Here is a 25530-nt window from a genome sequence, read left to right on the forward strand (position 1 = left end):
TGATTGGGTTGAGGGCTGATCTGCTGTTCAGATAGATCAGCGCTATTTGTGGCCCATATAAGCTGCCGACACCGAAGGTCATGCCGATTCGGATTATCTCTCATACGTGCTTGTCTTCGGATCGCAGAAAAGGAGCTAGGATTTAAATAACGGCTAGCTGAAAATCTGCTATCTTTTACTTCTCCGAAAGCAGTCAATAAGTGAACTGATGTATTTTAGGTAATTAGTCGTGCAGTAGATGCACGCGTTTTCCCACAGGACGTACGCCTGACCGCATAACCCCGGTGCAAAAACCATGCTTACACCTATGCCGCTCCACAGCCTTATTGTAAACAAATTCTGTAGAGAATAAAACCATCGGGTTGTTGAACAAATGCTGTCTCGTAAACGGCATGTTGGGTGCAACTTGAGTATTTCATGTCGCACGCCGTGTTATTGAGGAATATAAGTAACCGACCATCGACAGACACGCATGAACGCCGAGGTAAGTAGCGGGATAACAGAATAACAAAAGCATTTGCGTTACTTTGATTTGGTACAGGTAGCGGTCTCGAATTTCTTTCTGTGCGACCAGATTCCTTACTGTTGAAAGTACATCGGGATCTTCGTTAATGATTGATTGGAATTTGTAAAATCTTTTTTTTATTCTTTCTAATTCGAATTCGAATTCCTTTTTATTCTTCAATCGAACTTTAACTCCGTAAAGGCAGGGAACAACACCAGTCTTACCTCATTTACAAATTTCAATCACTCATTAACGAAGATCCCGGTGTACTTTCAACAGTAATGAATCTGGTCGCCTAGATGGGATATACTTTCCCTTTTTTCCTCTTTTTTTTCTTTTCAGCTACGCCCTCAGTACAGCTCACCCTGAGCTGGCTCACTGAGAAGAATGACATCACCAAACGGACTTGAACTTGCGGAATGTTCCAGAATATGACTCACCGACAACTACCACGTGGCACATCTGCACCGATTGTGAAGTCACTTACCGAACCTATTTAAGCATTTGCAACCCTTGTACCTCTTTCGTCCTGACGAAGACAGTGCCACTGTCGAAACGTCGACCGTTCTTTTATAATCTATGTTTTAAATTACCCATTACATAAATTAGTTTTTGTTAACTTTCCTGTAATCTGTCGTCCACATCTTATTATTTTACTTATATATATATATATATATATATATATATATATATATATACAGGGTGTCCCAGAAAACGTGTCATTGAATTATAATAAAAAAACTACACCAGCTAGGGTCATGCGGTCAATGGCATTTGTTCTTGCTGGGTTTTTGCCACCTCCTCATGTGAATGTCGTGTAACTGTCGTGTCGTGTAAGTTTAATTGTGTAAATTTTTGCTAGCTTAAGTCGAAAAGTTGCCTAGTAAAGGTCACTTTTTTACCCCACCAATGTGAAGAGCGTGTCTAATTTAGTCAAATTAATGATAATTGACAGGGATATTCAGGAGCTATCCCATCGGAAAAAATAGCCGAACATGATGCTCTACGGAGGTCGCACAGAATAGCGCACGATGAATTTTTCAGCACAATCTTTGTCAGTCCGACGAAAGGAGGTTGGAAACCCAGCCCTCCCCGACATCGCAGAAAGAGATAAAACAGGCACGGCTTATCACGTCCAACTTTCTCTGGGATAATGCTTTCCCTCTCCCAATTTTAGGAACTGGTACTTTTTCAACTATCACTCTGTGGGCTGGCTTCGGAACCTCCTTTCGTCGCACTGAGAGCGATTGCGCTCAAAAAGTCATCGCGCGTTATGGTCGGGTGCCCCGAAAAGCATGATATTCGGCTATTTTTTGCGATGGGATAGCTCGTGAATATCGCTGTCAATTATCATGAATTTGAGTGAATTCGGCACGCTCTTCATATTGGTGGGGTAAAAAAGTGACATTTACTTGGCAAATTTCGGAGTTCAGTTCGCAAATATTTAGATAATTAAACTTGGAGTACATGACATGCACATTAGGAGGTGGCAAAAACCCAATAAGAACAAATGCTGTTGACCGCGTGATTCTAGGTGGCGTAGTTTTTTTATTATAATTCAATGACACGTTTTCTGGGACACCCTGTATAGATACTCATGGAACGATGCGACAGCACCAGAGGACACATGTTTCGCCGTGTTTGCGGCTCGTCAGCCCTGGGTAGCTGCGCATCGTTCGGGATTGGCAAACCAGGGGTCACTCACCGAGCGATATACACCTGGGAGTGTGTCTGAGCACTCCTCAATGCCACAGTGCAAGCCAGTGAATTATAAAGATGGGGGAAAAGCCATTAAAGAAATAAGTCATTTAAGTCATCATTTACTTATTTCTTTAATGGCTTTTTTCCCTTCTTTATATATATATATATATATAGTTGAAATAAATGGGAGACAGAAGACGAAAGTAGGGGAAGTAACAAAAAAGGGGTTTATTAAAACTTAGAAATTATAAAAGTTAGGGAGGATGTCTACGTTACGGCGGAAGCTCCGCCTTCTTCGGGACGGAAGAGCTAAATGTGGCCACGAGGCTGATAAGCGTTATCAGCCTCGTGGCCACATTTAGCTCTTTCGCAGAATAGAAGCAGAATTTAGCTCTATTGCAGAATAAAATACAAAAATGTTGATTTCAAATTTTTCTATTAATATTGGAACGATAATGGAAGCCAGCAGACACAACTCCGGCAGTAGGATGTGGCAACTTCATCGCTGGAGTTAGAAACACGACTGTTGAAACATGCCGTGCAACATGTGTTATGCCCGCGGCATTCTTTTTGTTATTTGATACTCACAGACTGGCTTCGATGTTCCACAGTCAGCGTTGATATCCTTGAAGAACCGCTCAAGAAGAAACGTCTCATCGCATCTTTGTCTTTCGAGTATTTCCGGAACACAAGTCTTGCTGTATTCCATAACACTAGAAGAGATAAGACCTATAAGTAATCTCCGAAATTACTGGGACATTCGGACGCCATCTCATGACATCCCTTGATTGAGTCACGCAGAATAAGCAGCACAGTCAACTGCACAAGAGAGATGGAACAGTTTTTCCCAGCATTCGAAGCGGCAAGCTACCTCAAACGTAAATCCAGATAATTCGGAAACAGCCAATTTGCGTGGTGCTAGTAACTTGACTATTAGGAATAATTTACCTTCTGACAACATGGACAGACCCCCTCGCTGCTTTGTTCACCAGACCTGTATCAGCGGCCGTGTTTACATTAACTCGGCAGAGCAGGTCCAGTTGACAGTCGAGTCGGGTTGAACTCATCCGACGCGGTTTACATGAACTCTCTTCAGCGAGAGCCGATCGCAGCGACGCTCCGCGTCCAGTCGGGTCGAGCCGTGCCAGCGCAGCAAATGCAAATGTTTCTGTACCCGTCTGCCCGTCCTACGTTGAGCGATTGCTGTCTCGGACGCAGCGACACGATGTACTCGATCCCGCAGATCATTCGTTCCGAGCTGGACCAGTCGTCGTTTACATGCACTTCGCTGGTCGCGTGGAGCGAGTCAACGCGCCCCTGTTGCCGCGCTGACGCGACTCGACCCGGCGCGGAGTCAACTCGACCGAACAGCGTTTACACGAGCAAATGGAACTCCGGTCGAGCTCATGTAAACTTGGCTAGTGTGACACGTGAGGGGTGAGAGCTTCCACTAATCTGTTTGGTGTCGAGATAGAGGAGGAGCAAGCACAACAACTATGATACCGGGGTCTGTTGTGGTTGTGGAAGGCGCAAGGTGGACTACTATTCTTGGGTTAGTGAATGCTGAGGACAACTCAACTCGCGGTGTCGCTCCGGCAGCACAGGGACGTAATGGTTGACTTACGTAAAGCTGAGGTTGTAGTCAGATTAGCCTGCGGAATCATGAAGCCTGGCCTCCCTGCAAATTGGCATACGATCACAGAGTACGTCAGCACACTAGCTAAGTCAGCTACTACTCCTCTGTGCTAGACGCCACCGCGTGTCCAGATATCCTCAGAATTCACTAGTCCAATAATAGTATAGCTTACGCCGACCAGTAGCTCACCTGCTTCTACTGAATTCCCGTTCTTACAGAGCTGTTTCCATACTTGTGTATATATACCGTTTCTCTTCTAACGGTATCTGTTCGCAACCATATCTCCCAACATCAGGAGTTCCCCAGGACTCCAACCTCGGGCCACTCTTCAACGTTTTTGTCAATGATCTCGTTATGTGTATCCAACATTTTAACTTGCTACGGTATGTCGAGGATGCGAAATTGTTGAAAGTAGTCTCATCCCCATTGGATTACGCCTTGCAACAAAGGGACATCGACCGTGTTATCCAGTGGTGTCGCACGAGCAAACTTCTAATCAACACAGGTGTATTTCTCTCGTAAAACCAACATAACCTGTTATAAACACTGTTCCAGCACAAATGTCATCTCCCGCGCTAACTTGGTCCGTGACCTCGGTGTCACGTTCGATTCGAAATGCTCAGCATTGCGCACTCTATGACTCTGAGACATACAAAGATATTCCCAAATCCTGATGTTTTTGTATGCCCATATAAGGTCTATGTTGAGCCTCGCATCGCGTACGCATCCTTAATATGGAACTGTCTAAGTAACACTCAGCGCCTAGAAGCTGACCAAAAGAAAGCGCTCCACATTTCACACTACCTATATTTCGGTTGCACCCCGGGATTCCAGACGTACAATTATGAATATCTACTCAGACACGTTGGTCTCATTCCCCTTTCAACTCAGCGCGACATACCGATGCCACTTTTTTATACAAGTGCCTTCAATCTCGAATTGACCGTCCACAGTTGCTGTGATCTCTGCCTTTCGGTATTCCAGGTGTGTCCCTACGGAAGCATCCTACATATTTTACCCTGATGTATTTAAGGGGGACATTATCTCGCGAGGCAACCCTCGTAAACTCGGTGTCATGTGATTTTTTTTTCTGTAACACTTCCCGTTCTACTCCAAAGAGGTCGTATCTAAAGTTTTCCATTTGTCAAGTTCACTCATTTTGCTTGTGCCCATTTTTCTTTTCCTGACATCCTGGAGTTCTTCTGATCAGTATTGGATATAATTCCTTCGATCTTTTACTCAGCTTTTTGCCGTCCTTTAGTCCTGTAATTTCACGTATGCGTAATGTAAAATATGTTATGTAAGACGTGCCTGTTATTTTAGATATAAGCAGTCTATCCACCAACGCTATTGTACATATATTCTGTGGCCTACGTGTGTATTGTGTAACCTGTGAGTATTTCTTGGGTACCTGTCGTTTTCGGCATTATGTAGAACTTTGTGAGTGTGCGCCAATACCGAGGCCCTCGAGGCTGTTTTGGGCACATAATAAAAATGTGTGGCTGCAGTTGTTCTGTTTTCTACCATGTCCCTGCTTTCATGCTGCTATTCGTCATCATGAACATAATAAAAATTATTATTATTATTATTATTATTATTATTATTATTTGATAATAAAAAGCAAAAGGAAGACAGCTTTTTCACCAAACCACACAAACTTGGCTGCACTAGACAGAACAGAATAGTAACTGTAGGTGAATTAAAGGGGAGAAGAGCAAAACACAACGTTCCATGTATTCACATAAGCAACGTTCACTCCTCCAGGAGAAGATGCGAAAAAAGTCACCGATTCTAGCTGCCCCGTAAATACAAGTGATATACGTCCCCGTCCTGTCCCGTCCGTCCGTAGTCTTCTCGTGAATATGGACATGGGAGAACTGATGTTCTGAGGCTGGAACACCATAGAGGGGACAAATACATACAAAGCCTTCGTTAGTCTTCTCGTGCCGTGCTAACCTGCGGTAAATATCATGGGGCGCAGCCGAAAGATAATTCGTACCAGTCGACACGGAGATGCGTTCCAACGAAAGGTCAATATTCATGGTTTGAATGCTCAACATAATGCACGGCGAAACTTTTGCCCCCATGCGAGTATTTTCTATTTCCATTTTTCTATTTTTCCTGAGTTCTCCTCCACTAGAATGTTCCGCAGGGATGACGGGAAGCGCGTATTGTATCAGAATTTGTGATATAGCATGGATGTGCAAGTGGATGCAACCCTGTAGGACATTCCGAGGGCAGTTGAAAGAAAAAATCCTACCCGGTTCGGCATCCCGGGATCCACATTTCGAAATCCTGATATTACGGGATTGTAAAAACGGCTCGGGATCACGAATCCTAGGATGCCGATAACCCCGTCCCACTTTTTTCTGCTAAACTCCCTCACGTTATGGCCGTTTGAAACGCACATGGAAAAGAGCTTACCAACAATGCAGTTTGGATGCGTCTTGCAACTTCTGATAATTGTTGTTGCACGTATTCTTTGCACTGTCTAGTAATCCTGTAGGACAGATGGCACCTGAAAACGACAGATATGATTTCGTTTCATCGATGTTTCCGCCGTGCGGAAACTACGGATTCCACGTGGAATGGTACGATGACCGAAGAATACCAATGGGCAGTCAGAAATAACTTTTTTTTTTGCTTTATCATGGGGCTCCAAGATCCTTGCGGCTTTCAATGGACAAATCAGACAAAGTGAATCAGAGGGAACAGGACAGCAAAGCAACAACACGGGAACGCAGCAGAATAAAAGTGACGCGGATTGGTAGCACTACGATTGAAATGAAGAATGGAAAACAGTGCTGAATGGTGCATGATTTACAACTGAGGTGATGGATGAAGGTAAATAATTCCACAGTCAAAATGAAAAGAGCTTCTATGGGAAATGTACGGTTCATATTTGTGAGCAGCAGGAGCAGCATCGTCAATGAGTTTTTCCATTTCCAGATATACTCACATGACTCGGTACCGAGCAAAACCTCAACTCAACATCTGACTATTTTACTGGCCACACGTTCGGCTCTCAGCACCAGAAAGCTTTCTTGGTCCGTAGATTGCATGTTCTTGGAGGCAGACACAGGGAGCCAATGTTGTATAAATAACCGTGCAGTTAATGAGGTGTTGCAATAATAATCAATAATAAATAATATCAGATAATAATCAGATAATAATTATAAGTGAATAATACTAATAACAATAAACGGCAATACTTGATTTCCATAATCGCCACATTTCAGCACTGAAGATTGACATTGCCCGGTATGGGATGTGATCGCAGACACGTCTCAATTACCATTGCACATGTTACTCCTCCTTGTGTTCTTGACGCGTGCTGCATGTTCTTTGAATATCTGACTTAAAGCTGCATGCTCCTTGCTTTGAAGCAGTGTCATGGTTTCTGTATTTTGACATATTAAACGGCATATTACGAGAAAGACTCTCATCGCATGAGCTGAGTAGATTGTTTCTCTGGAGAATTTCCGATTTTTCGAGAATTCCCGACATAACTACTACAATGTAATTACACACGTGCTCACCCAGCACCTTGACCTGCTCCCAAGGAGTCCCATTGAGTTGCAAGAGGGGTATCGAAAAAGTATGATGTTCTCCCTGAATGGTTTGTACCCTGTACTACTCTTTTCTCGAAGGTGAATTAGAATTCATCGACGAAACAAAATTTTCCCAATATGCCTTGTTAGCTTAGTGACGCGTCCACCTGGCTTTTGCACACGATTTTTAAAGGAAAACAGGTTTTGCGCAGTTGCATGCCTGCGGAAGAGATTTCCGAGATCGGTTCTGTTCCCTCGTGATGAAGTCATTCGCCTCATTAACACTCATATCATCATTGGACGATGGCAGACTAACAGCTTTCGTTTGAAAGGGGTTACAGTCCAATGTAGAGTGCTCGTCGATAAATTATCTGTTACCTGATACAACTTTAAAACCACAGAAAGCAATCGCAACCCCGAAGATTCTGATCTGTTCATGTACTGGATTCTTCTTATTATTACTGGACCATTACACTGAAGTGGACCCTTATATTTATAGTGGCAATGCCCCCATACACTTGATGGGTTGCACAGCGTGAAGTCAACACAATAGACGAATTGATTAGCACTCTTCACAGTACCCTATCAAGGCAAATTTTAATTGCAACTGCCTCAAGAGGTGGCTTCAGTAGATGTATTACAGCAATTGTTTTAGATTTAAGGATTGTAACACCACCAGGTGAATATGTTGCATCTGCACGATCTTTTTGGAACAGGTGATAACACCAGAGTGAGGGTGTTTGTTGAGGATTCAGGTAAGTTTCTTGTAACAGAGAAGAGGAATGTGCCATACCTGTCTGAAATATCATTTAAGTCATAAAGGTTGGCGAAGAGCCCTCGACAATTCCACTATTTTGACAAGGTTTGTTTATTATTACGCCGATTATTATATCGACGATGATCGACATAGTGCAGAAAAAAGAGATGAAGTGTGCAATCCGGGTCTGCGTTAATGAGAAGAGTGTGCTGTTCAGAGAGAATATTTCTTTTGGGGGGTTGTTATTTGCTGCTTCTGAAGCTTTCTGTTTTTTGAGCAGTTTCGAGTTTCCAGGCGGTATATCAGAGAACGAGCCACTCGCCGATAGATTACCCATGGGCTGTCTTTTGACTAGGCGCTCGTGCTTGTGATTCAGCTTTACGAGCTCGCCTGCCATCACACTCCATCGAGGTAACGTCAGCAGGTGGTGCCTGTGAGAATGACACCACCGAAGAGGCTTGTGCGACAGCAGGCACTTCTGCAGCAGAAGCTGGCGTTTGAGGAAGAGGTGAGTGTTTTGTGCTTTGCATTATCCTGTTTGTCTGTGTTGAGCAAGATAATTCTGGGTTTCTAGGAAGTAGGGCTGCAAAGGATTTCTGGAGCTGGAACGAAGACAGCTTTTCTTCGCTTCTGGATCGCGTAGTCTAGACGTGCGTCACCTCTTTCTCGAACTTCCGTTTTGGACAAGACTTAGAGTACGAAGAGTGATCACCTTCGCAGTTGACGCAGTTATCTGGCCCTCCCCAAGCAGCACACAATATTGGGCCCATATTGGTTTGTCATCGGCTATACGGGTCCAATATGGGACCAGTTTCGTCAAGGTTTTCCGCATATAAGCTCAAACTGGGCAATATGGGGCCCATATTACCCAGTTTGAGCCACTATTGGGAAAATCCTGGCAATATTGGCCCCATATTGCCCGTGTAAACCACGTATTGGCTGAAAATGCAATGGTACCTTCCCGCGTTGCACAAACGCCCAAGCAGCACGACAAGATTGGACGTTGAAGTGTATGAAATGCCCAATTCAATACGTCGTTACATCCAACAACTTCCCGCAGATCATAGACATTCTTGAAAATAATCAACATACGGGGCAATCCCATTGTACCATTCACTAGAACTTGACAACTCAACTTTCCATTTTCTGGAAGCAGGCGACATCTTGCTTCGCATGCCAATGCCAATTGGTCGAACCGACTGAGAGTAAGCGTGGCCGTTTCTAAAAGCTAAATCACGCGTCATACAACTAATGCGCGACAGTCGGATCGGACGTTTCATACGGGCTAAAATGTCACAGGCTCTAATGATAATGGAATTGTGGCTAGGTCAAATAAAAAACACAATGTTTGATAGAAAGGGATGGATCTTCTGTAAAGTTAGGTGCTTTCAAGTTACTGCACGCTGTGTGAGTTGCTGAGGCGTATGACCGTCACCGTCACCGTCACGAAAGTGTTTCGCTCCTTCGTACTCTCGGAGCTGGTTGGAAATTCTTGGCTCATGGACTATCGCGATTCCAATGAAAGCTCCTGAAGGATGTTTGGCATTATTGGCAGTTCAGTGGGACTGCCTGCCTAGCACTAGTCCATCCTGCTCTTCATTTTTAGGACGAGAGGTTTACTTTTTTCTAAATGTAATGTGCGCAAGCTTTCTGGGGCGATGCTGTGTCGTTTTTATAATTGTATGCAACGTGATTCAATGAGATCTGCAGAAATGAAAAAGCAAAAAGGAGAGAGAAGAAATATCAGTGCTCAATATTAAAACGGATAATGCTTTATTATTACACGGACTCCCCTTTGGCGTTGCCACATAAGTATTTCCAATATTGGCGCAAAATGGGCTGCCCAATATGGGCAGCCCATATTGGTACAATATGGGGTCTGGTTGCACTCCCCATATTGAAAATCTTGGCAGCCCATATCGGTCCAATATTAGAGCAATATTGGCGTGCTGCTCGGGTCCACACTCTTTGAAATCATGGCCCTGCTTCGTGCATATACACAGCATGCAGATCCATACAAGCATCGGATGAGTGGCCGAAGCTATAGGAATTGGAACACCTGAGGGAGTTTGGCACGTAAGGGCGTAGCTCGGTACAGATATAGTCTACCTTCACTTTATCTGGAAAAGTGTGGCTATTGAAATTGAGAACGGGGTCTCTATTGGTGACAGTCATTACTTTTGCATATTTTATCTTTTAGGTTCTCCAAAATTTCCTCAACAGAGATATCGATGATTTGCGGAACAGCTGTTACCACACAAACGATGCCGGGAGGCAGGGATGTTTCTACTGATTAGTTCTTTGGTTTCGAGGATGTGGTCGCTGCACACCCCCTGATGCACATCTGATCAATATGCCCCTGAACGATGTTTCTTAATTTCTGCATTCTGGAGAAAGAACGACGACATCCTTCCAGAGGTGTGTGACCACTGTACAGTATCAGGTATTCCTGTGAAAGAGGTTGGTATTCATAGTTGTCGGGATAGCTGGTTCCGGCACATTTATTGTATCTGATCAAAGCGTAAGAAGTTTTACCCATTTCAGGTTTACCTAATGAGTCTTCCGGTTGGTCACTCACACCTCGTAGTCCCACATGTGAGAAGCTGGCAGAGTTATGAACAAAAACAGAATTATTCTGGTATTTGTGGTGTTCCTAGACTCTTTATGGTGTTTGTAATGTGCACATCAAAACTGTCTGGTGCGACACCAGGCGATTCTGGTGATGTGAGGTTCTCCTGATGTGCACACTTACTGGCATGCTGTTTGATGTCCACATCAGAGTGGCCAGCTGTGACACCAGAATGCTTGTGGTGCCCTCTAGTATGCTTCGTGAACGAACCACAGTGACATAGTATTTTAATCTAACCGTTAGCTCCGCAATACCAAACTCACTTGAAGGTCGACATGCCGTGCCAGACGCCGCATATTAGTGCACTAACCAGATAACATCACGCCTGCTCTGTTTACAGGTGCGATGTTATCTGGTGAGTGCGCTAATATGTGCCATGATCGAGCTCACCAATACGTGATGACGACCTTCATGTGATTTCTTAGCTGGGCCTGAACTCACGCCGTGTCAGAAGATTGTGATCATGAGTTTCAAGACCCAAAATGCCAAGCTCTGCCAGACATACAGGCCATCGCGTGATGGTCCTATTGAAAGAAACAGACTGACCAACCAAAACCCCCATCACCCCATCAACAAAAAAAAAAAAAAAAACACCACCACCGTTCAAGGCCTCTACCCTTCGCCTCACGTCCTCTCGGCAGAGTACGGATAAGACCTTGGGACTAAGGGGATAGGGTCCGCAGTGTGCCACTCAGTGTATATCTTATTATCCACTCAGTGTATATCTCATGCCACATGTATATCTTATTACACAGTCTATGCCCCTTTTATACCATGGGTAAGGCACAGATCATAGATGGAAAGGCTCCTATTCTAGCTGAGGGTATAGTACGGACTTCTGTGTATGTGATGTGTATAGTTTCAGTATTTTATGAATTTTGACTTATAGGACGTCTTCTACCACATTATTTTTATAGAGAGACACAATCGCAGTTAAACAGAGTTATATGATAAATACAGATGTCAATAGCATAAACTAACGTAAATTTTTACCCTCTGAAAATTGAACCCTCTGATCAGGGGGTTGTGAGGGGTTCAAGGTTTACAGTGTACGATAATATTTTTTGTACTACAACCGACATTTATTTAGGGGTCTCCAGACTAGATTTCTGGGCTGTTAAAACTGTAACGCAACAAATAAGAAAACACAATTGTGTTGAGAAACTGTTGGTGTAAATATATACAAGTTTTCCCTTTTATTCGACGCAGGTATTTCATAAGAAAGCTGTGAGAGCAGCGCTGATGTCATCTTTGGCAGGTGTGTTATTCGTCCAGGTGTACTGCGTGCAGCACAGTGTATGCTACTACTGCACGAGAAATTGATAACAGTGCGTTCCGCATAGATGTGTATTGATTTTCGTGATTTCTGGTGGGAGCCTAGCTTACGTTAGGTGAGGATAATTCAAAAAATCGCACAGATTCCAACGCTTCCAAACGCAGATTCCAAACACACCACGGACCTTCGGACATTGGACGCGCTCTATGTGAAAGCAAGCTGGAAGCTGTCGTGGTCAAGAACAACAACGTGATACCCGCCACTACACAGGAATAAGGCGCTTTGCTCATCATAGTTTCGGAATGAGTATCACAAAGTCCTTCTGATCTGCTAAATGGTCAGTTTTAGTACATTGGATGAACTCTACCAAAAAGATACGCGCGAGAAGTGACATCCGCATTTCAGCCTTGGACTCGACTGCCTTTTCGCAGATCGCATGGCGCTGGCGGAAGGTACACGTGCTAGTGAGGGAGGCAGGTGTTCCTAAAGATGGTGTCTGTATGCTCTCAGTCGAGGGATTTCAGAATAACGTGTCATCATTTTAGAACGGTGTGTCATTTTCTATAACCAGTGCCTTAAGGGAACTGTATCGGGTTCCAGGAAACCGTGCTAGAAAATACACGAGTCCTTCACGAAATTTTGTGCTTGCTATGAAATAGATTTTTATTTCCGCGACTAGCGGAGCTAATAGAAAGAAGTGTTCTGTTGTGAGTCAAGTGTGAAGGTCCAGAAGTTAACTCTGGTTAAACAGTAATTTTCATTTACGGAAATTGTTCTGTTCCTCGCAGATATCGTTCACTGAGATGTGTCGGGTTTTGAAAGAGGGGAGCTCCAAATGGCTTTGCGTTTATAGCTTAGAGGGCGTAAACACAGATTCGCACAGATACCCACAATACCCTAACAACCCACAAAAGTCTCGAAGCCACCCCCCTTGCTCAAACTTGGTGAGGTTACCCAATATCTCTTCAAAGAGCATAAAAATACATGGGAGCAGTGACATCGCACCCCCTCCAGAGCCCAATACACACCCATGCACAAAATTTAGGGTTAACCACTGATGTTGTTACTTCACTTCTCTGGAAATTGCGTCAAGTACTGTACTAAAGCCAGCGTGCTATTGATCCAAAAGGTGTGTCCTGTCATATCAACGGACACATCCGCGAGAAGATAAATGCAGGAGCTTCCTGGTTGATCGGTATCGTAGTATTGCCAAGCGATCTGTCTGTTGCGGTGGTGAAAGCCATGTTCTAGGGCAGCGTCCATGGCTGACCGCACACGGAAATGTGCCAATCCTTGACTTAAAGCGTCGAAGGAAAGCGCCCAACGAGAACGCACAGCCGGCACCGCGATCCGAACCTCGGTCAGATTCCAGTTTCGGCGTGTAAAAGCGTTCGTCTTTTCCACGGAGCTAGAGCAACTGGAGATGTCAGTGAGACACGAAAACGAAAAGAAAGAAGGAAAGAAAGTACATGACAAGTATACTAGTCTCAGTGAATAACTCTTGTAATTTCCTTGTAATTTCCTCCGTAATTCTTGTAATAATTCATTGTTTTAATCCTATCTTATATGACTGCTCTACTGCAACAAGAGGGACGGCTCAATATGCTTGTTACCTGTTAGGATTTCATTTTGTGTCGGAACGTTTTTTGTTAGGAAACCTGTTTAAATGACCAAGTGCGTGTTTAATACGCACATGTTGGCCGATGTCGCTGTCTTCACTATACTACCGTTCTTGTGTTTGTTAGTGTTTAGAAAAATGCTGTTAAGCGAATTGAGGCTCTGACGTTGGCAACAGTGAAATATAAATGGACAGAACAGAAAACAAGCTGTACAAGATTGGGCTGGTTTTGGTAGCAAGCACGATGAAAAGAGTCTATTTAGCGGATAAGTTTGAACGCTATGTTTCTAAGTGTGGATGAATCCGCGATAAAATATACCTGCATTTTGGAATCATGATGAGCCAAGATGGCGACATTTGGTTGCGCTTCCGTTTCCCAACATCGACTGCATTACTCGCAGTTATGGGTTGCCAAATGGACAAACGCGTGGTATGCCACTAGTGTCCCATGCGTATCCTGTCCACTAACGAATAAGACGAGAAAAAAAAAGAAAAGAATAACAGCAAAATGAGCGCACACGAAGAACAGGCATTGTTCAGATGTGTCCTGTTTGGTCCCAGCCTCGTTTTTGTCTTTTTCTTTTCTTTTTCTGCGTGTGACGCACAAGCTCACGGGGATGGGCAACCTCACGACTACCGCTATTGGGGAAAGTGGGTCCTAGGCCGACTTCGAAGGGAACTCTGCCGACATATATATCACAGGGTCTGAAGGACAACCCACGAAAAACCGGGACGGCACAACTGACACCGGGATTCGAACCCCAGTACCTCACTGCCTAACGCCACATGGCCACCATACCCAAAGCTGACAATCTCCGTCGAAAAGAACGGCACTGGCGTAGTGAGTACGTAGGTACGTGCGCGGTCCTTGTTTTGGTTCTCTTGCAGAGCAAACGTTTGTCAATTCATATATCAAGGTTCCTTCGCTTCTCGGCTGTTTCATAAGGACGATGGATTTCAGTAATGGACGTTTCCCAGAAAACATGCAATGACTTCGTTGATTAATGAATGTAACGCATTTTTCGTCCAGTACTTGCACACACTGCCCTACGAGTATCCGCCTGATCGCATAAGTCGCCTGTGAAGATGACATCACTGCTGCTCTCACAGCTTTTTAATAAAATATGTACCGAATAAAAAGCACCTTGTACATATCGAACAATTCTACTGTTAAGAGGAAACAAAAAAAACTACTATGCAGAAAGTTATGGAAAATACACCATTTGGTTGCAACTATCATACGTGTGGAGCCGTTGCTTTTCTGCGTTTTCTCTCATGTGCCTTATTGGGTTTTATACTGATGCATTCAATTTGTGCAGCATGATCTGACCCAGCACGGAAGCGTCATCTTCTGTTTGGCCTTCTTGTGTCGCTTCAAACACAAGCTGCAGTGATGATCAGGCCCTGCCGATAAGCGTGTCGTGTCGAAGGAGTAATCTCACTCACAAATTTCATGCCATGCCTTCAATTCCCTGCGCTAACGATACGGTTCTTTGAATTCGGTCGATTGTCAGTGCCAATATGTAAATAATTGTACGATAATGATGGTCACACTACCACCTTTGTTGTGATCAACATTACTAATTAATGAGATATTAAAAGATATAAAAAAATGTAGCAATCCTTAAAACGACAACGGAAGACAACAGAGGCTAAAACCAGTTAGAACACACTCCTCCTGAGATGTGGTGACCTTTGCCACCGACGTAATCAGAGCTACTGTTCTCCGAACACATGTAGGATGCATTATGCGCCAGTGGCCTTCCTGTGGTTATACTCACACATCGAGTTCGATGCTGCACATTGGTATCTCATTTCACTCTGCATCTTTGCAACATAATTTTGAAGAAGTTGTTCACCACAACCTTTTGGTTTTAATTGGTCTGGAACACAATTCTTCTTGTAGTCCAACATACTGCAAAAGAAAGCATACGAATATCTGTTACATGACCCGGACCATCTCGTGGCTAATAAATTCTACTATTACTATTCGCACTAATTACAAACCAGCTCCGGATTGTAAGACAGACAACACGTGACATTGAAGCACAACCCTGCAGGGAATACAAGACGTGACCACCAGTGATGGCCACTAACTACTTCTACAGTAGTTTAACTATAACTACTAACTACTTTGCGATTCAGTAGTTTAACTAGTAGTTCAACTACTTTTCAGAGGAGTAGTTAAAACTACTTCTTTAACTACTGCAATGTAGTTTAACTACATCTATAACTACTTAACGTTGTCCATCAACACCAATCCCTTGTAGTGTTCTTGGACACCTAAATATGAATCACAAGCAGTGATAAACTTTGGCTCAAGCCATTGCTACGATCGTCAAATACAAAGCTTGTGACGAAATTCTTTCTGTGCCTACGCGATAAACTAAATTGCAGAATTATTTCACAGCAAATGAGGCTTCACTAGCAATATTTATTTATAGCAATATTTATTTATTTATTCACATACCCCAAAGGCCATACCCTGGGGGACACCAGATGATACGTGACAAAAGGACGAGGAATGGTTGTTCACGAAAGTGAACGGTCAGTAACGAACGGCGGTCAGTAAAGAACATATGAATCCAGGAGAGAACATGTGCATCAAGGCCTAGTTGTGAGAGTTTTACCATTAATCTAGCGTGCGGTACAGAATCAAAGGCTTTAGCAAAGTCCAGGAACACGGCATCTGTTTGAGTAGAACTGTCCATATTTGAGTGGAGGTCGTGGATAAAACCAGCTAGTTGTGTTTCACACGAGAAATTTTTACGGAAGCCATGCTGGCAGGGGGAAAAGTAAGCATTTGACTCTAGGAAGTTGATTACCTGCGAATATATAATGTGTTCCATGATTTTGCAGTGGGCGCTGGTAATGGAGATTGGTCTATAGTTCAACGGTGAATGAGTGACACCACTTTTATGCACTGGTATAATCGTTCCCCGACGCCGGTCTTCTGGCAGAACTGAACTATTAAGTAGGAAGGGAGTTGCCTCAGGACAGAAGCCGCCGATATTTCGAACAGACACTGTTCTTTTTCTGGGCACAGTCCTCATCATTGGCATGGTATTTAAAGGGTTAGGTGTGACGTGTTTAAAGGTTCATGCGAATTGTCCCTTTAAACCATGCCAATGATGAGGACGGTGCTCAGAAGAAGAACAGTCTCTGTTCGAAATATCGGCGGCTTCTGTCCTGAGGCAACTCCCTTCCTACATCTCTACCGGTTCGCTGGATTTCTACCCATCTATGAACTATGAACTATGAAAATGATTGTTGGAATATTGCAGCAAAAAATCTGTTCGAGTGAGCCTTTGTGTTTTTAAGAATTTTGCTGTTTATTCCATCGAAACCAGCAGAGGAGGAAACCTTGATGGAAGAGATAATCTTTTCAATGCCAGCAGGAGATATCGCTATCGGTGACATGCTATTGAAGATGGATGTGGGACGCGCGGCAGGGGGAGTTGTGTCTTCGTTGGTGAACACGCTTGCAAATGCGTTATTGAAGATAAGAGAACATTGGTTATCTCTAACAAAATTACCATCACGGTCTTTCAGTTGGATGTTTACCGATGGAGATTTTGGGTTTATAACTTTGTAGAATGCTTTGGGGTTGTACTTCAAGAGGTTAACGAGGCCCTCGCTATAGAACATGCGTTTCGAAGAAGTCACCAATGATTTGTATTTCCGGGCGCACTCTTGATATTTTAGCAGTGATGATGCAGACTTAGAGCGCTTAGCAAGCCTGTACAGACGTTTCTTTTTACGGGCGAGCAGTTTGATTTCATGATTGTACCATGGGGCATGACAATGTGTCTTGATGAGAATGGAGGGTATATAGGCTTCAATAAGTGCATTAATCTTGAATTTGTATAAATACCAGTTTTTCTCGACTCTTCGTACTTCAAAATTAGCGAGAAAGTTAGCCAAGTAATTGGATAATTCAGAATTTATTTGGTCGTAGTTACCCTAATCGTATAATCTTATGCGTTTGCACGAGGAACGACGGGCACGCTGGGGACAGATATTGTAAAGTGTAGTACTTTGTCGTTACTCAAGGCGCATGGAGAAAATACAGAACCTACTATATCTGGGTCGTTAGTGAGGATTAGGTCTAGGATGTTTGATGAGGTGGGAGTTACACGGGTGGGTTCGTGAACCACCTGATGAAGTTCAAACACGTGACACAAATCAATGAAAGAACGTTCTTCACTGCCAGAGGCTGAGGTGGATCTCCAATTAATTGAGGGGTAGTTGAAATCACCAAGAAGAATAACCTTTGAATTTGGGAATTTGTGAAATATATGATGTAGTGATCTGTGTAATTCTGGGATGAATGCATCACAGCGATAGAAGGTAAAGCCAGGACACTCTGGTAACAGCTCACTGTCTCTTATATCTGGCGATAACCAAGTTTCAGTAAGTGCAACAGGGTCACATTCACAGGATTGCAACAAACTACACCAATCCTTACGCTTTGGAATCAAACTGCGGACGTTACAAAAAAACAACAGATAAAGTATGTGCGGTAGTACAGTGGTGGGAAACAGAACGGATCAGCTATGGTGTACGTTCAACAACCTGTTTTAAACATTGTTTTAAAGCAACCTGTTTTAATGCATTAAAAGTGAAGATTTAGTACACATGCACGACACAGTTTCTCTGCACCTCCGTTCTCATCAAACAAGTAGCTCAAGGTAAAAGTCGGACGCACAATCGTGCCGTAAAGGTTGCGGCAAAATCGGAAGTAGTTGGCGCCTTCAGTAACCTAACTACTGTAGTTAACTACTTAAAATAGTAGTTTAACTAGTAGTTGCCACTACATTTCTGCAAGTAGTTGATAACTACTTTTTAACTACAATCAGGTAGTTTAACTAGTAGTTTAACTACATGTAGTTAACTACTGGCCATCACTGGTGACCACATTGAATTCTTCCCGCAATTTTAATTAGATTCAATAAGAAATAGGACTGCCAGTTCGTCCAACGTGTCCAGGACGACCATTTACCATTGACTGAATTGGACGTTTGCAGTGAAGCTGCCTTCGCGAAACTGGGTTCCGCCGCGTTGTGTGGCGAAGACCGCATCCACGGAATAAAGAACCGAATGGATGAATTGATTTAATGCCAGTGCATTTAGAGCCAATGAGAAAAGCTGATTTGCAATTGATTTAATGAGATCCAACATTTCATGTATCACAGACTCCGCCAATACAAGGAATGAGAAGTCAGGTGGAAGAATTGTTCTAATTGGTATCAATGAGAAACTGCTTTCCAGTTGATTTAACGAGATCAACCATGCTGCTTGGCATGTTGGTAATACAATAAGTGAGACGCCAGTTGTTGGAGGAATGGGCGTAATAGTGACCGACGGTACATGCTCATTCTAAAATTAAGTAATGATATGATTAGGAAGAAAGCTGTGCGTCCGCACAGAAAATGAACTAATTCGAGGAACTGGTCTTATTCGGACAAATGAAATTCCAGAATACGCATTGTATCGAAAAAGATGTCACTTAAGGAAATGAAAATTGAATGGAAATATGTAATTAAAATTTATTCCTAACAAATCAAATAGCCGTTGCCCAATGTCGCGGAGGCTGGCCGCTGGGGCCTAGGCCAAGGAGAGCGCGTTGTAACACATTTTCAACGCCGCACCACATTGTGATTCGTCCGCCTTGAAAATTGTTGAATTGTTTTGGAATGATTCTTCAAAAGTACATGTGCCGTGGTAACTTCGTATTACCGCTCTTACTTGAAACTATTGTTTTTGCATTCCGTGCAACATTCAACAGGGCTTAAAGGGACGGTCTCGTACCCACTGCCCCTTTCATAAACTGTACCATTCGATTGCCCTTTGTTGAAAATGGAGTGCTGCTAATTTACCCGACAAAACACGCCACAGTTATTCAATAACCGAATTCAACTGATAAAGATTGCAGAGCATGTCGCGATCTGTGTTAGAAAAAAATAAGAGCGACCACGTCGCCCTGCGGGTAAGTCCGTGATAGGATACATAAATCGTCTGCTTTTGCGCGCGCTAGTGTATAGGCTTGAGCAGACGACTTTGAGAAGTTACTGGGCACCGCGGCAACTCTCGTACATTTTCTTTCAGTTCTCAGGTGAAAAACGCACAGTCCAAGAAGTGGCAAGCATGGTGGTTTAGAACAACTATGTTAACCCTCAGAGACAAGTTCAAAGTCGCAGGACACCCTCATCCACAATCACAAATCTGAAGTCGCCGGCCATCGGCGTGCGCGGTCGCATTACAGCACCGACCAAAAATATATTACGCGCGCTTCCATTACACTCCGTTGTACACTGATCGTGCTTCGAAATGAAGTGTCGCTGACGACGTACATGGAGAAGGAATGCGTGTTTATTTAAAAACCGCATTAAATACTCGCGGAAAGAAAACACGTGACTTAGCTTCCACGTATCCGATTATGCACCACATTATTGGGGACCCCACAGTCAATGCTCGGACTACATTCTCCGCTCGCGGAGGTATATGCCTGAGTGTCCGCATTTCGAGAGCAAAGGGGATGACTCAACCCAATGCTTCTGTAAGTTACAATTACCATGACAACGACGACGTACCCGCACGCCGACGTCATACATCAGAGGCCTTTGCCAAGCTCTGATAGAGCTTTTTGTCTCTGGCTCCGCCACGTTTGTGGAAATAAATACTATAGCCATTAGCCACTACTAGTGAATAGCCATTTGATTCAGCCACGCAATGTCGAATCAGGAAGGGAAGTACAAGTGAGAGCGTTCGATGGCAGCAGGAAGCTTTTTCACCACTGGGCACGGGTGAGGCTAGGCATTTCTGACGCAGAGGTAGTAACTGACGCTTTGGTTATACAAGACGTCGAGTATGACGTCCTACTCTCCCGCCCTGACATGAAGAGATAAAGACTAAACATTTACTGGGACGATACCGTCTTCGTGGATAATGAGAGACCCACATGTATGGTCACCACCCCAGTCCCAGCAATACGCACACAGGAGGACGTTGCTACCTATTTCCCAGATATCCTCCCTGTTTCAGGGTACCCAGGAACGACCACTGCGCTTCAAGTACCTTTCCGGCTCGCCGATGAAGCACCGGTTCGTCGCAAACCCTATAACATGAGCCGTGAAAAGAAAGACTGAGCTACAAGAGATGCTAGCTGCTGATATCATTCGCCCATCAACGTCCACCTTTGCATCCCCTATCATCATAGCGCCCAAGGCAGACGGCTCCTTTCGCTTGTGCACCGATTACAGAATCGTCAACAGGCAAACTGAGATCTTTCCGTTCCCTATGCCTCGTATCGATGATATCATTAACGATACAGGTGGTAGCACAGTCTTCTCTACCCTCGACCTCTGCAAAGGCTTCTGGCAGGTGCCACTGACGGAAGAAACCAAGCGTTACACTGCCTTCGTTACCCCTTTCCACTTGTATGAATACAATAGACTTCCGTTTGGGTGGAAGAATTCGCCCGCGTGGTTTCAAAAATTGATGACGTCCGTACTCGAGCCTTACATCGGACACTTTGTTCATATGTATATCGACGACATACTAGTGTATTCTCGATCGATGGATGAGCACAGCAGGCATCTCCAACAGGTACTCCAGAGACGAGAAGCGAACCTCACGATCAATCTAAAGAAGAGTGACTTCTTCAAGTCCAGTGTCGCTTTTCCTGGGCAGGCTGTTCGACGGACAGACTAAGAGCACGAAACAAGAGTCCGTAGAAAAAATTCGTCGGCTACGAAAACCGACTGACACGCATTCGTTAAGAGTGTTCCTCGGCCTCGCCGGTCACTTCCGAGCATTTATCCAGGACTATGCCAAACGAACGCGTTGTCTGAACGTACTGCTGCAAAAGGGTACCACCTTTCTTTGGACAGAAGAGTGCGAGGCTGCCTACCAGGACATGGTAGAGACCATATCCTCGAACCCGGTGCTCTCTATTCCAGACTTTCGGCTGCCCTTTGAGCTCTGTACTGACGCGTCCCATTATGGCACGGAGGCCGTGCTCTATCAACGGAACGTTTCCAAGGACCGAGCACAGCAGCTCAGCGTGGTAGGATACCATTCTTATCCCTTCAACGAAACAGAGCTAAACTATCCGACCACGGAGAAAGAGTTACTCGCAGTGGTTCAAGCCCTCCGCTACTTCCGGACGTTCTTAGAAGAGAGGAAGTTTTCCCTATTCACCGACCACCAACCGATCACCCACATTATCTCGTCCGCAGACCTAAAAGGTCGACTTGCTAGGTGGGTCTGCGAGCTCCAACATTTCGAGATGGAGGTCTACTATAAGCCCGGCAGAACTCTACTTGATGCGGACGCGCTGTCCCGATTGGGAATCGAGCAGCACACCGTGGCAGCGCTTAACGACATGACCCTTTGGGAGGGCACGGAACAACTGAAGTTTGTTAATGGAAGATCTGAGGTTCCGCAGACACTACGGCAAAAAGTCCCTCGATTATACCACGAAAGCCCCCATTCTGGAGGTGCACACGTACCGTAGCCACACGCCCTGGTGGTGAAGACGCTAATAGCGTTATTGCAATGTTAGAGCGCCGAATGTTTATGAACACAAAAGTCATTATCTGTGACAATGGACCTGCCTTTACTAGCCGACGTCGTTCAACATGGGCTCAAGAAAGGGGAATCAAAATCAAGCTCACGGCGCCGTACCACCCTGCAGCAAACGGCCTGGCCGAACGCGCCATCCGCGACATTAAACAGTTCAACGGCCTCTACCCCGACTGCTCGGTGGATGGCGTCTGTGCCTCGAGGCGGCCACACGCCACCGCAACCGTTCCCACAACACGGGAATCGGCTGCTCCCCGCATTATGCTTTCACTAACAAACCACCAGTTCTGGAGGCTGACAAGGAGCTCGGAAATGCTGACGCACTTCAGTTGAAAGTAGCAAGGAACACATCCGTGCAAGAAGAGAAGTACAGGAGACGGATGAAGCACTACTTCGACCGTCGGCACAGTGCCAGTGTCCCTGACATTCAAATAGGTGACCTTGTATTATCAGTCTTACATGGTCCTGTTCCTGTTGTCCAGACAGCCCATAAGCAGGGCATACTTAAAACGATTGGGTACACACACACACCAACGGACAGTTTAGACTTGCCACTATTGCCAAGGTGTTTAGATACCATCCCAGGAGGGATGAACCCGTGACCCCCCGGCCCATGTAGCCAGCCGGGAGAGACGAGGAAGAGGAGAAGTAGGTAGAATAGAATAAAGAAGAAGGTTCTGAGACAAGAACTGTTACATTTATAATAATAATAATAATAATAATAATAATAATAATAATATTATTATTATTATTATTATTATTATTATTATTATTATTGGCAGTCAGCGGCAACACTGACTGTTTTCACGTACAACCTCTGTTTTGCTATACAGGTAATATTACTTGATCCTCTACTCTGTCTGCCGCCGCTGACTGCACAACAATGTCCAATTGCCTAGTTTGTGATAAGAATCTGCCTAGCGATGGGAATTTCATTCAGTGTTCTACCTGCAACTATGGCTATCACCTTGGGTCACAATGCGCTGGGGTGGCGGAAAAAACGTACAGATCTATGAGTACCACAAAAAAAAAAAAAATAAAAACGACTGGCAATGTAAAACCTGTCGTGCTGCTGAAGTGCGGTCAATTCCAGACAGAGAGACCACGGATGCGGAGGGCACGACCCTTGCTAAGGTGCTAAATGAGTTAACCTCCTTGAAAGAAAGCATTAACTGTCTTCTCCCGCTTCCTGCAAAAGTTGATGAACTCGCAACAATTAAGGCGACTGTCGAATCCCTGCTTCCCATCAAGACCACTACTGAAGAGATCAAGGAATCTGTGCCCTTTCTGTCCGAAAAGTATGATACCCTACTAGAGGATCTAAGGAAGAAAGACACCGAGATTACTGAAATCCAACTTAGGACAGGCTCAATCGAAAAGAAACTGACGGATCAAGCTACTGAGATCAAAGAACTGCACATCTCCCTAAACAACTGTGAGCAATACACCAGACGGCTAAACATGGAAATACAGGGTATACCCCTCGTGCCAGGTGAAGAAATTATAAATGTCCTTCAAGATTTAGCTGCCCGTCTGAACTTTTCTAGGGATGACATACAGGCCGCCCATCGTCTTCCCTCTAGGCAGGACAAAATACGCACGATTCTCGTGCAGTTTACCACTGGTAATGTCAGGGACAAATGGATGAGCATGAGAAAATTGGTTCGTACCTTGAGCATGAGTGGTAACACCCCGGGCGATATGTACTTTAATGAAAACCTTACGCGTCAGAACAAGCAGCTTTTTGGCAAGCGAGGGTTAGATCAAAGGAACGAGGCTATCGATTTACCTGGATTAAAAATGGTAAACTTTTTGTGAAAAAGAGTGAAGATACGCCCACAATGCGTCTTGTTTCTAGTGACGATATTGATCGCCTTTTGTAAGTATTTATCTTTGCCCTTTTACGGTTATCATCTTGTATTATGACTTCATCCTTTAAGGATGTTCACTCTGTGTTTGTTGACTTAGATCTTCAGCACCAAAGAAACGTGTTCGGCCTGTTACATGTAAATATAAGAAGTGCAAAAAGACACTGGGATGAATTCATTTGTTACCTGGCCGGTCATCTGCCCGGTTTTGATATCATTGTGTTAACTGAAATAAACCCAGGTGAAAGTGAAAATTCTTTTGTTCGGCTACCGGGCTACAACAGCTTTTTCTGTACGCGGAATGGACGTGGAGGAGGTGGGATTGCTGTGCTGGCAAAAGAAAGTTGGACTGTTGAACCGCTACCTCTCTCCACGTCAAGCATGGAATGTCTCGCGTACACTTTTTCAAATGACCATCTAACCTACACCCTGCTGGCAATCTATCGCCCTCCCAACCTTAGTATTAATAGCTTCTTGTGTGAACTGAAAACAATTTGTAGATCTTTCGACCATGTAAATGACGTTTACATGCTGGGAGACATGAATATCGACCTGTTAAGACCTGAGAGAGTGATTATAATGGACTACTTAAACACGCTGGCGGAATTTGGATTAAATGCCGTCGTACAGTCTCCCACACGAGAAGAATACAGGAATGATAAGATTACGTCTTCCTGTTTAAACCATATCAATATTCGAACTTCTCACGAGATTGCTTTGGCTGGCGTGATTCAGCACAAAATAGCGGACCACTATATCTCGTTCTTGTTTTTAGAGCATAAATCAACGCCCCGAACTTGTGCTGTAGATAAGTACATAGAGTGCATTAACATAAAAGTATTAGATGATCATCTCGCACGGTGCGACTGGGCCGCCGTTGAAAACTGTGTGGACCACCTTGAGGCATACGCCAAGTTTACTAGTTACTTCTGTGACAGTTATCGCGCTGCTACATCAGTAAAGAAAATTCGAAAGCGGCGTGCAGAGCCCTGGTTAAATACCGACGTGTTAACCATGATAAGGCAAAAGGAGGTCCTGTGGAGGAGATGTCGCCGGTACCCAGGTGACGACTATCTGAAAATGCAGTATAAAGCTATGAGGAACAAGGTTACTGCTATGATACGGCTGGCAAAGAAATCTTATTACGTTAACGCATTTAATGTTAACAGGCAGAACCCTAAGGCCATCTGACACCTAATAGATGAGCTCAGAGGACACCCGCATGGAGGCAACCTAGATGACTCTATACGCCGGAACTTCTCCTCCACCCGAGGGTTGGCCGAACATTTCAGCTCTTATTTCGCAACTGTCTATCGTAATAATAATGACTCGTTGCCATATGTTTGCGCGTCTGGTTCTGTGCCCGATACATGTGCATTACCAGACATGATCGAACCAGAGCT

General features: G+C 44.3%; 1 protein-coding gene across 1 annotated transcript in view; it reads right to left on the reverse strand.

Annotated features, from left to right (window-relative positions):
- The window catches only part of LOC135374467 (uncharacterized), a 102154-nt gene that overhangs the window by 50059 nt on the left and 26565 nt on the right, over window positions 1-25530 (reverse strand). Inside the window, exons 5-7 of the mRNA XM_064607423.1 lie at window positions 15455-15588; window positions 6267-6360; window positions 2795-2919 (exon numbers count right to left, since the gene is read on the reverse strand). Coding sequence (XP_064463493.1) covers window positions 2795-2919; window positions 6267-6360; window positions 15455-15588 — 353 coding nt within the window. The remainder of the gene's footprint in view (window positions 1-2794; window positions 2920-6266; window positions 6361-15454; window positions 15589-25530) is intronic.

This window comes from Ornithodoros turicata, unplaced genomic scaffold (genome assembly GCF_037126465.1).
Source record: "Ornithodoros turicata isolate Travis unplaced genomic scaffold, ASM3712646v1 Chromosome65, whole genome shotgun sequence".
In the NCBI taxonomy this organism is placed as follows: domain Eukaryota; kingdom Metazoa; phylum Arthropoda; class Arachnida; order Ixodida; family Argasidae; genus Ornithodoros; species Ornithodoros turicata.